This window comes from Petaurus breviceps, unplaced genomic scaffold (genome assembly GCF_028583685.1).
Source record: "Petaurus breviceps papuanus isolate PSGF00001 unplaced genomic scaffold, PetGlider_PUasm1.0 186, whole genome shotgun sequence".
NCBI classification, from domain to species: domain Eukaryota; kingdom Metazoa; phylum Chordata; class Mammalia; order Diprotodontia; family Petauridae; genus Petaurus; species Petaurus breviceps.
Window position 1 is genome coordinate 57,009,430 of NW_027185798.1, and position 12,314 is coordinate 57,021,743.

General features: G+C 35.4%; 1 protein-coding gene across 2 annotated transcripts in view; it reads left to right on the plus strand.

Moving 5' to 3' along the window:
- OLFM3 (olfactomedin 3) overlaps positions 1-1,604 on the plus strand; it is a 279,691-nt gene extending 278,087 nt beyond the window's left edge. For both annotated transcript variants that reach the window (XM_069090514.1, XM_069090513.1), the window contains exon 6: positions 162-1,604. In XM_069090514.1, the coding sequence (XP_068946615.1) occupies positions 162-839 (678 nt within the window). In that variant the 3' untranslated portion in view covers positions 840-1,604. The remainder of the gene's footprint in view (positions 1-161) is intronic.
- Positions 1,605-12,314: the final 10,710 nt, after the last annotated feature.

The window sequence follows — 12,314 nt, forward strand, 5'->3', positions numbered from 1 at the left end:
TGGGGGAAGATAAAATAGTAGATTAAGGCAGGACAATAATTTGGTTTTCAAAATGTTCAGATATACATATTAATCTGTATTAATATCTACTGGTTTTCATGTTTTTAGATTCTCTGATGGTTATACAAATAAGTTGAGTTGATTTTTTTTATTCTTTCCAGGTCTGGTACATGGATAGTTACACTAACAATAAGATTGTCCGTGAATATAAATCAATTGCAGACTTTGTCAGTGGAGCTGAATCTAGGACATATAACCTCCCTTTCAAATGGGCAGGGACTAACCATGTTGTCTACAATGGCTCCCTCTATTTTAACAAGTATCAGAGTAATATCATCATCAAGTACAGCTTTGACACTGGGAGAGTACTGGCCCAACGAAGCCTGGAGTATGCTGGCTTTCATAATGTCTACCCCTACACATGGGGCGGCTTCTCTGACATCGATCTGATGGCTGACGAGATTGGACTGTGGGCAGTATATGCGACCAACCAGAATGCGGGCAACATTGTCATTAGCCAGCTTAACCAAGATACCTTGGAGGTGATGAAGAGCTGGAGTACTGGCTATCCCAAGAGGAGTGCTGGAGAATCCTTCATGATCTGTGGGACCTTATATGTCACCAATTCCCATTTAACGGGAGCCAAGGTTTATTACTCTTACTCCACCAAAACCTCCACATATGAGTACACAGACATCCCCTTCCATAATCAATACTTTCACATATCCATGCTTGACTACAATGCAAGAGATAGAGCTCTATATGCCTGGAACAATGGACATCAGGTCCTGTTCAATGTCACTCTTTTCCACATCATTAAGACTGAGGATGACACATAAGTGTTGCTTTATTTTAATTTTATTTTTTTTTTTATTTTTCCAATTATCTTAGTGTCATTTGTGATAAACTCTAAAGCATCTCACTTTTTTCTGTAGTATGTGTTTTTTTTCATCATTTGCCAAAAAGCATTTTATACTATAGAGTGTGTCAAAATAACAACAACAGAAAACAAAACAAAACAAAACCCGAGACTGTCCTAGGATGACCCATTGGAAATGCATCTTAATTATTGGATCTGCAAGGCCTATCATGACCTTGTGTGAAAAGCACTAAAGAGAGTTTGAGTGACTAAAGGAATAGTTTTCAAAAGATTAATGATCTGCCTTATATTTGAGTCGGAGACTAATGGTGGCTTAAATGCATGAATGTCTTTTTTTATCTTCTGTCCTTTTTTTAATCTGTCCTTGTTGCTCCACATCAGGAAATATTTTGGTAGTAATTGGAACTGAAAAGAGTACTCCCCCCACCATTTATTTCCTAAAAGACAAAAAAAATCAATGATCTGGTTCACTTGGAAAAATTAATATCCATCATTTTGCTGTTACCTAATTCTCTGATGCGGTGCTGTAAAGTACATTTTTAAACCTCTTGCTAACATTTTACTGGCAATATGTATTTCTACCATTGTAACCACCATTGTGCAATTGTATTTCTTCACTTCTGTGAAAGTAAACTAAGTACTATTTTTTATAAAATACATTGAAGCTGAATCTCAGTGGTGACTATGGATGGGTTTGGAAGTACAGTCAAGAAGGGAATATGTTCTCAACTTGGTCCCTTTCTGTAAGCATTGTAAATCTCAAAAAGATAATGGGGAAAAAAAAGTCCTTTTCCATTAATTCACTTCAATTCAAATGAATTCAAGAAATATCGCCTAATTATGTAGCACATGCAAGGCATTGTGCTAGGGATATAAAAGCAAAAATGAAAAACCACCCCTGCCCTCAAGGAGCTTACATTCTACTGGAGGAATACTTGATATACACAGATAAAACAAAAGACAATCTCAAAGCAGGAATTTTATCCTCCCTGTGTATAATGGATCATTAACAACTAAAAATCACAAAAGTAGCCCAGACTAGTTTGTTTGATGCAACATTTATTGTCTGCCATTCATTGCAGTTGTCTGCAGAATCTGCTGAGTCCCCAAGTTATATATCGAAATTAATCTTCCCATATCTCAGGCAACCAGGAAAGTTTACACTTTATGGTCAAATAGTTTACCCCTTAATTGACTGTTAACACAGCAGGAGCAAGATGGTAAGTACACATACCCAGATTCTTATTCTGCAGGAGGATCATAGCAGCATTGTGAATATAGATTTCTCAAAGTATTCTCAAGAAAAATAATGTGAGCTTTGGGAAGACATGCAGTTGGTCTCTACAACAAATCAAAAAATGAAGTCTTGCTTATTACCTGGGCTTTCAATTATATAGGTATCCAATAGAGAATGGGGGAGTACAGTATCATCTGCTTATCTTACACAACCCATTATCCTTCTTAAGTGAATTTACCCCTCTCAAGAGAAAAAAAAACTTCAGTGCTATTTTCTTATGCTAAAACTCATAACTTGCAACTAATGCAAACAGACAGAATAATTATATTTCAATTATAATTCTAAAAAGCTGAAGACCATAGAATCATAGAAATTTGGTATTAGCAGAGACCTCTGGGCCCATTTTACCCAGTTCATAATTTGAATAAGACTCTCTGTTAATACACATCTGATAGGTTTTATTTATTAATTTAGTCTTTATTGGAAAATCTATGTTTTGGTGGAAGCCGCTACTTTTGAAGGCAAAGCATTTATTCCACTTTGTGATAAATCTAATTGTAAGGATCCTCTTCCAACTTCCACACATTACTTCTAATTCTGCCTTCTGGGATTAAGCAGAAAAAGTCCAATCTTTCTAGGTGACAGCCCTATAGATACTTTAAAATAGCTACCATGCCTCCCTATAACCATTACCCATTTAAAAAAATACAGTTTTGTGAAACTGACATATATTGTCAATGGCAGATATAAGGGATTTAGTGGGGTCTTTTGTTTTGTAATTTAAAAACTATGTGTACACACACATACATAAATACACACATACATATATGTGTATATATGACAATATTCTAGATTCAGAGAAACAAAATGACATATTTGCACTAATAAATAGTGACAGTCATGCAAAGTATTGAAAACATAAATGTTAATGTTTAAAGTTAACACCTCAAACTAAAGTCAAATTTCATCAGCCAAAATAATAATTTACTGGTATTTTAACATCAGAAATTATTATAAATCTTTTTCTTGTATTCAAATTATTTTTCATGCCTTAATGAAGATTATATCCATAGCTAGCATAAATTTCAGTAAATGCTCTCTAGTTTTCGATTTGGGAAATTCTGATTACGTGTATTTGAAAGCTTTTTTCCCTCTATACAAAAGAAGATCAATGACTTCTTTCTCAAAAGATTTATCCTTAATGGTATGGGTTACTCTGGTAGCAAGATTTGAAAAATACTGGAAGATTTTCTTCTTCAACCAAGGCATTTATATTTAGCCCCCCCAAAAATCATCAAATATGGATGACTTGGGAAAGCAAACCTTTGTATGAGGAAAGAAGAAAGCTGCATCAACGTCTGAAACAAGTTTTCTAAGTGGGTGGCTTCAATTAGATATGTGATTCTTCATTTCCTTTTCCAGAATTGCTATCATGTGGTACATTCAACCCCAAGATGATTGCAGTTTATTTGCCAGGTGCACAGATCTTAAAGCACTTTAGGATCTCAGTTTAAGACTTCATCATTACACTGAGTGGGGATAACATGAGGTTTTGTCTGATTTGTATTAAACACAAATAGAAATTCATTTTTCTCTATGAATGATTATAATGTTAGTATCCGAGATAAAAAACTTACTCGAAAACTTGGTACTCTCAAATTCTTAACCAAGGGAATTCACTTTATAGAGAATGATTTGACATTTCTGAAATCTGAGCTGATGGAAATGGATATTTAATAATAAGTAACTTTTTTTGGAACTTTAAGGTCTATAAAGAATTTTACATGTATGTTTAGATGGATAGGTAGGTTACTTCATTTTATCTTCACAATAACTTTGTATATTACCCACTTTTATATCAGAGAGATTATGTGACTTGCCCTTGGCCACCTAGCCAATATAAGTTAGGATTTGAGTACCAGTCTTCCTGACTCCAAATTCAGGACTTGATCTGCTGTGCCACACTAATACCAGGTAATTCATAGTCTAGAATGGATCCTTTTGAATCTCTCCTCATGGATGTTCCTGTTGATATACATCAAATCACCTACATAATTGGCAAAAATCTATGTCATAATGAGGTGTGTTGCCACAGTCTAGGAAACAATAACAATCACTATTTAATAAGTGATCATTTTTTAACAATATCTATATTCCTATTACTGACTGCACCTATGGTTGCATTAGTATAGAGCAATGGTATAAAATTCAAATAGAAATGGAGGCCACTAGACCATGTAAAACAATCTCTGTGAACCACATATTGACTTAGAAAACCACATATTATTGTTATTTATTTTCTGTTTTTTAATTTATTTTGTTAAATATTTCTCAATTATATTTTTAGTTCTCAAGAGTGTTGTGGGCAATGTAGGCTTGCACATTTGACATCTCTGTGTAAAGAACTTCTGGGTGAGGGAACCTCTTTTACTAATTTTGGTCGGTATCTTCTCTGCAACTTAAAGTCTTAGAGGTCTAGGGTTACATAGTCAATATGTGTCAGAGGCAGTAATTGCACTGACTCCACAAGGCTGGTTCCCAGTCTTATCTTGTCATTCATAGAATACTTCAAAGTGTGCTTTATATATAGGATTCATTTTGAGGTTTTTAGTCCCTTGTGAGAGAGGGACCATCTCAGGAAACTGAGATTCACAAAGGTCATGTGTTTTGCCCAAAGTCACATAATGATTAAGGACAAGAGGTATGGATAAAAACATATGTCTTCTTACTTCCAATTCTAACATTGCCTCCCAGGAGACAATAGAAAAATGATGAAGATGACTATTTTGTCTTTGCAGCTTATCAGTCTACACAAAAAAATATCTGTGAAAAAGATTTTCATCTTGTAATGTATTCCCAACATGTAGAACAAAATGGAAATAAAATGATAATTACTTAGAAGTAATATGAGAAGAGATAAAGAAATTAAAATAACCCAAGATGTTTTATACCAAAGTTCATACTTATCCATATAAATCATTTTTTTCATTTAATCAGATAGCATCCAATTTTTCTTAATTATAATATCAATGACATGCTTGATGATGAATCTATATATTTTTTTAGAAATAAGGGGAAAAGATGACAATGTCTTTCTAGTTCTCTTTCCCATAGGCAGCAATAGATAGCTGCCCTCATATTCAGAAGTAGTTGGGTTCAAGGTCCTCACCTGTCAAATATTGTTTTTGTAACCTTGAGGGAATTAAGTCACTTCTCAGTGATATGTGCAACTCTCTAAGCCTCTAGCCTGCAGAGAAGATAACCAGTACAGCAAATCATCTCCTCTAAGACTTACCTGTATCAATGAAATCAGAGTTTCAATCTTTATTCTTTCTTTCTTATTAATTCAAAACTCTACATTCCTGGAAATCATAAGTAATCACCCAACTTTCAAAAGAAGTTTATTAAATAGAAGTAAATTATCTAACCCAAAGATTCTTTTACAATTTAAAAATGTTAGCTTGAAGCTTTTTTATGTTGCCTCAAAATAAATAGCATTTTGATAAAGGTAAGTTTGACACTTACTATTAATAGTAATTGTTATTAATTTGTAGTATTCATACATCACTTTACAATTTGCAAACCACTTTATATATGCTAACCCATTTAATATTCACAAATACCCTGTAATAAAGATGTCATTTATTTTATCCATTTTCCTGATAAAGAAACAAGGCTAACTAAGCAGCTTTCTGAAGCTCATATAGTAAATGTATGAGATAGCATTTGAATTCATTTTCCTGATTGCAAACCCTATCTTGTATCCATTCCATTACCTAGCTGCCTACTAAAATCCCTTAGTTATGTCACTTTGAAAGATAGGATTTAAAATAAAGCTTTCCTAGGGGCAGCCAGGTAGCACAGCGAGTAAGAGCACCAACCCCAGTGTCAGGATGATCTGGGGCATTGGGGGATCAAATCCGGGCTCAGACACTTAGCATCCACCCAGAAATACCTAGCCGTGTAACCTTGAGCAAGTTACTTAACCCTGATTGCTTAAAAAATAAAATAAAATAAAATAAAATAAAGCTTTTCTGGCCTCCTTTTAAAACAAAAAATACCAAATTATCTTTGCAAAAATCCTAATATTTGCAAGAATCCTAATATGGATGTTACTGGTGGCAAACTGAAAATCTGTTACTCAAGAGTCTCACCATGGGAAAGAATTCCAACCTGTCTGATTATGATGTGTATTTTCTTGAAATCAGCACAGGTGATATTCACCTGACTTATGGGGGTGTGTTTGATTCATTCTCATAGTTAACTGTACATCTAATAATCCTAATACATGTTTTAATGGCACTACCATAGACTGAACTCATTTAATCTTCTCCATTGAAGCCAGTTAAGCAGCCCATGTGAAGAATTACAGAGGGAAGTTTCCTGTAACTGGATATTCTGAATTCTCTATGACAATCAATTAAAAGTATGGTGAGACAGGATGATGCAATGTGTTAATCATTGGCTGCTTATATTTGGGAATATTCATTCCCATAGAGACCCAGAGGTACTAAATGTCATTTAGCTCAATAGGCTGTATCCAAAGTGAAAGCAAGTTTGTGAACTGATAGTATTTTCTATCACTTGTCTACATCCAATTTAAATCTAGTAAATTCTATGGTCAGTAACTACTCAAAATAGGTTTGGAACTCAACAAAATGAAGTATCCTGAATTAAAAGTGTACTCTATTTAGGCAAGTATGGTATGATATAAGCCTTAAACATGGGGTATAAAAATGAATTCTCTAGAGCCTGTGGTGGTGAAAGTTGAAACAAAAGAGGAAACAAATGTTCAAACTTCTGAGCATATAGATTTATTAAGCAATGCATGACAATTGCCTAACAAATTGGGACCAGGCTCCTTCCTCTTTTTAGGACTGGACCCCAAATACAGCAGTAGATAGACTTTTATACATTCAAAACAATCAGATAATGCCAATTAATTAAAAGGAAACAGTAGAAGATTTAGTAATCTAATTTCTTTTTTTTTTAACCAATTGGGATTAAGTAAGTTATTTCTGGGTTTGGTGCTAAGTATCTGGGCCCAGATTCCATCCCCAGGTCATCCCAACACTGGGGCCAGTGCTCTTACTCGCTGAGCTACCTGGCTGCCCAGTAATCTAATTTCTAATTAGATGAAAGATTGGTGATGTTCTAAATCGGGAGAGGGAGAGCAAACAATCGCAATTCTCTGAATTCAGAAAAAGATATGTCCAACTCACCTCAAGTATCTGTAAACAATCAAAGGAACATGGAAACAATAACTGATTTATCAGCATGGAGCCAGTTTTCAGATAAGACATATGAATTGCTTGAGGTGTACATCTATGAGAAAACTTGCACCAATCTTTGGTTCTGACCACATTTATTATCAGCATAATCTAAGTCTTTGGTTAAGGGTCTCTAAGAAGCAGATACAGGTGGTCCAACTTTCTAGCCATCAAAGGATATGTTTAAACAATGCAATAAGTTTTTCTCCCAATTCACACAATTGAACAAAGTTTACTCAGAAGATAGAAGTTTAATTACACCCATAATTGAGTAGAAAGATAATTGAGAAGAATTGAATCACAAGATGAAGTCGGTGTGGTTCACTCAAGTCCCACAATTAACCATTTGCTGTCTTAATCTCCTCAATTCCCTCATGTCCAGAGTTAGAGGTAATAAAGAATGATGGCCGTTATGCTGGACTTGGAGTGAGGAAGACTGAGGGATAATTCCCACCTCTGACACTTACTGAGGAAGTCATTTAATGTCTCTGTGCCTTAGACAACACTCTAGGTCATCAATTCTTAACCTCAACATGTGTGTGTGTGTGTTTGTGTGTGTGTGATGGACCCCTTTGGAAGGCTGGTAAGGCCAATAGAATAATTTTTTAAATGCATAAAATATATATGATTATAAAGTAAAAGATTTCATTGAAGTAGAATTACCAAAATGATTATAACATAAAAATAATTTCACAGACACCACCCCCCCCAGTTAAAAACACCTGCCCTATATCTTATTTACTAAATCATAGATGGGTTTGTTCTGCCTTGGTGAAGGGCATTACCACAAGAAGAGTTCTAAAAGTTGCTCAAAATCACACTAATCCTTTCTGTATCCATGTCCTATGGATAAGATCCATGACATTTAAAGTCCCCTGGAGATTTTAAAGGAAACTGTGTGTCCTATTTAAGTCTTTTTAGCTTACCAGAAAACAAACAAACATACTTTTACCAAGGTTGACCTGAAGCTGGAGATTATGGGAAATATAACTATGCAATGTATTGAGTTGATCTGACATTTTTCAAATGGATGAATTTTTCAAATACATCATGTCTAGTGTTTCTCTAGAAATATGTTTCATTCCTTCAAAAAATTCAAGATCAACCTGGTTAGCCAAAATATCACCTTTATTTAGTTAACAAGTTTGAGGGAAAGAAGGTATTATTAGAGCTGATATGCACATGACAAAGTTTCCAAACTTTTGCAATTGAGTATATGTGTGTGTGTGTGTGTGTGTGTGTGTGTGTGCATAATCATTCAAAGAATGCCAGCCTCACCCTGGGTGAGATTTTCTATTGGTCTTTCCCAAGGTAGTGGACAATGGGAATGCTTTCTCAGAGTATGTCAGCATACAGAATCCATGTTTTATGCATGCCTATGATTTTATGTTGTAATCCTCTTAGAACTCCATAACTAATCAGGGATATATACTAGACTAGCATTAGAGAATTAGAGATTAGCCTATGAGAATTCTCAGAAAAAAAAAACAGGGTACCTGGCAGAGTGGCTAGGTAGCTGACCTTTGAATCAGAAAGTACATAGCTTACAATACAACTTTTGATGCATTAGCTATGCAAGCATGGGCAAATCACTTAACTGTGAAATGTTCCTAGGAAATCAAGACCATAAATTACAAAGAGGAATAAGCAAATTGGGGAAAATGTGGTGATGGATGGTGATGATGAAGATGAAATCATATGGCCAGACTCCTGTCCCTCAGACCTGAATGTATATGTGTGTTTGCATGTATGTGTTGTTTGAATGTGTATATATAAATGTGTGTATATTATATATGCATGTGTGTATTATTGTGTGTATCCTGGCAAATATACAAAATCAACCAACTTGGTACATTCTGTGTTTTCATGCTTGATGTTGGGATATGGTCAGAGATGTTCACTGCCATTTTAAGTAGACATTTACCAGAATATTGTAAAAGATCAGTCAGTAGCATCCAAAATGGCTGTGCTAGCTTGTTAGCAGCAAATATACACTGTATAGTCAAAGCAACATATGCTACTGAGCATTTCTAGAAATAGAAATGTGATATATTATAAGCTTCACAGGGTTAAATTCCATTAAGGAAAAAAAGTTCTGTACATTCAAAGTTGGAGTTCATTAAACCAACCCAGATAGTTCTAATGTTGCCAAGTTATGAGTAATATACCAGGTCAAGTCTCCAACTCCCAAATCATTCATCACATGAAATATATTGATTTTTTTTTTGCCCTTAAGGGCCCCTTTAACAACTTTTAAATGAGATAGTAGCAAATGGAAGGAAATTCAAAGAATAACAATAATGACTGTCATTTATATTTTGCGTTAAGGTCTGTAAGGCATTTTACAAATATAATATTATTTAAGATTCACACATATTCTGTAAGGTAGGCCCTACAGGTATTATCATCCCTGTTTTACAGATGAAGAAATTGAAACAATAAAATTAAATGACTTGTCTAAGGACAAACAACCAGTACTAAGTCTTAGTGTTCAGTTTTGAACCCAGGTTCCCTGACTTCAAGTGTAGCAATCCATCTCTATGTTATGTTTCCTATAAATAAATGACCATTAAATCTACACAAATAGATTTATCTTTCTCTTTCTGTCAATGAATATCAGTGCACCCCAATATTGTCTTATTCCCCCCAGAAACACTCCTGTATTCTGCCTACTAATCTCTCAGAATATTAGCTTGCTTCAATGGGGGAAAAAAGGTAGGTTTCATAGTTTTACCTATTTGTTCTATGATGTAACTTGTAAAAATAAGAGTTTTTCCCCTTTAATAGCTCTCTGAAAAAGGGACAACCTCCCTCCCCTTGCCCCAGGCTCTCAGTATTTAGAACAGAATCAGTGAAGATTTTATAAAAGAGGCACCAGGAGGTCTGTTTTCTCTATAGTTCAGTGACCTAGAACTTATCAATACAAAATTTGACCTCCATCTTGCAGGGCTTTAGAAGTAGTCTTTTGAAATGCTATGCTAGTTTCTTAACAGCACTCTTCGACACTGACTGGTACTGACCAGAAGGGATGTGCCCCAGCAAATTTAACTCCAAACTTCTGAAATTAGCTGCTATACAAACCCATAAGCAACAAAGGTGCCTAGAATGCTTCCTTATCTTAGAAATGATTACATTTGACATACACAATCTCCAGAAGAAGAAAATAAATAAAAGTGACTTTGTTTGGTTTTATTTCTATTTTTTAAATTTTTTTTAAAGCAATTGGGGTTAAGTAACTTGCTCAAGGTTACATGGCCAGGTGTTTCTGGGTGGGTGCTAAGTGTCTGAGCCCGGGATTCAGTCCCCAGGTCATCCTGACACTGGAGCCGGTGCTCTTACTCACTGTGCTACCTGGCCGCCCCTTTACTTCTATTTTTAAAAAATCTCTAAGAGTCCTTACAGATTGAGCTGCAATGGTTGGTATTAAATTGAGGCTGTTTCCAGCATGGGATAGTACTTCCTATTTTTTAAAAATCTTGGATTGGTTAGACATACCTCCAGGCTCTCATTCCATTTTGAAACCCAAATAATGAATATAAATAAACATTTTCTTTCTCATAAAGGTCTTCATTAGCCTTCATTAGCAATTGATCTTGAAATTTGTTATGTGTACTAAAAAGGGACAGCTAGGTAGCTCAGTGGATAGAGAGCTAAGCCAAGAGTCAGGAACACATGAATTCAAATTTGGCCTCAGATATTTACTAGCTTTTTGACCTTGGACAATTCATTTAACCTGTTTGCCTTAATCCACTGGAGAAGAAAATAGCAAACCTTTCCAGTACCTTGTCCAGAAAACCCCAATGACAGTGTGGTCCACAGGGTCATGAAGAATCAGACACAATTGAACAACTGAAAGTGAGGGCTAGACTTTCCTATGACAGGGGTACTTTCTTACAATTGGTATCCTGGTGGAGTTTCTTTGATACTTTTATTTGTTTGTTTATTTATTTTAGCAGTTGGGGTTAAGTAACTTGCTCAAGGTTACAAGGCCAGTTATTTCTGAGTGTGGTGCTAAGTATCCGAGCCCAGATTTGATCCCCAGGGCATTCCAACACTGGGGCTGGTGCTCTTACTCCTGTGCTACCTGGCCATCCCTTCTTTGATACTTTTAGTAATCTATGATCTCATCTGTAAGTATTCCCTCCAATAATACAAATTAAAGCCCCTGTATCTTCTATCTATGTGCAAATCTTAATTTTTACTTGAAAGCCTTCAGAGAGATATTACCCAGAAAGTCAAGGGACTTTCTCCCCTCCCTTTTTAGCTCAAGGGTACCAGTGTATCACATAGCATTTTTGTTGTTCTCATTCTCACAGAGTGACTCTCCCATCTCTTTCATCTAAATATATCTTCTGTGGTGCCTTCAATCTATTACTTACATGTATTTTTTTAAACCTCATGTGGCTCTCTATTTAGATACCTTATGTTTTGATAGTTCTTTATGTTCCTCAAAAATCTTTTATATCTATTTCCTTATTTTATCCTCCTGCTTGGATATCTCATCATGGTGTGGAGGTGACCTTGGTTTCTCAAAGCTTATGCAAACAGAGAGTGAGCTAGGACAGGTTCTGCCATGGTGGAAATGCTTCCAGTATGTCTTAATACCAGACTGAGTCTGTATTCTAAGGACTAAGTGAGGAGTTTGTCACCAGCAAGCTGACCTCTTGGAGTTTTGAGATACATGGCCAGGTGTTATCAAGCTCCATTTTTTTTTTTCAAATAAGCAAGTTGGGAGACAAAGCATTTCAATGTCTTACCCAAGGGTTACTCAGCATCAGAACTAGGACTAGAGATCTCCAAATGGTTCAATGCTTTGTAAATACTGTCACCTCAGGAAAAATGACGAACCAGAACGTGCAACAGGTAAAAAGCTGAGAACAGAAAAAGTAACATTCCAACAACTTTATATACTAACAGTGTGTAGTCT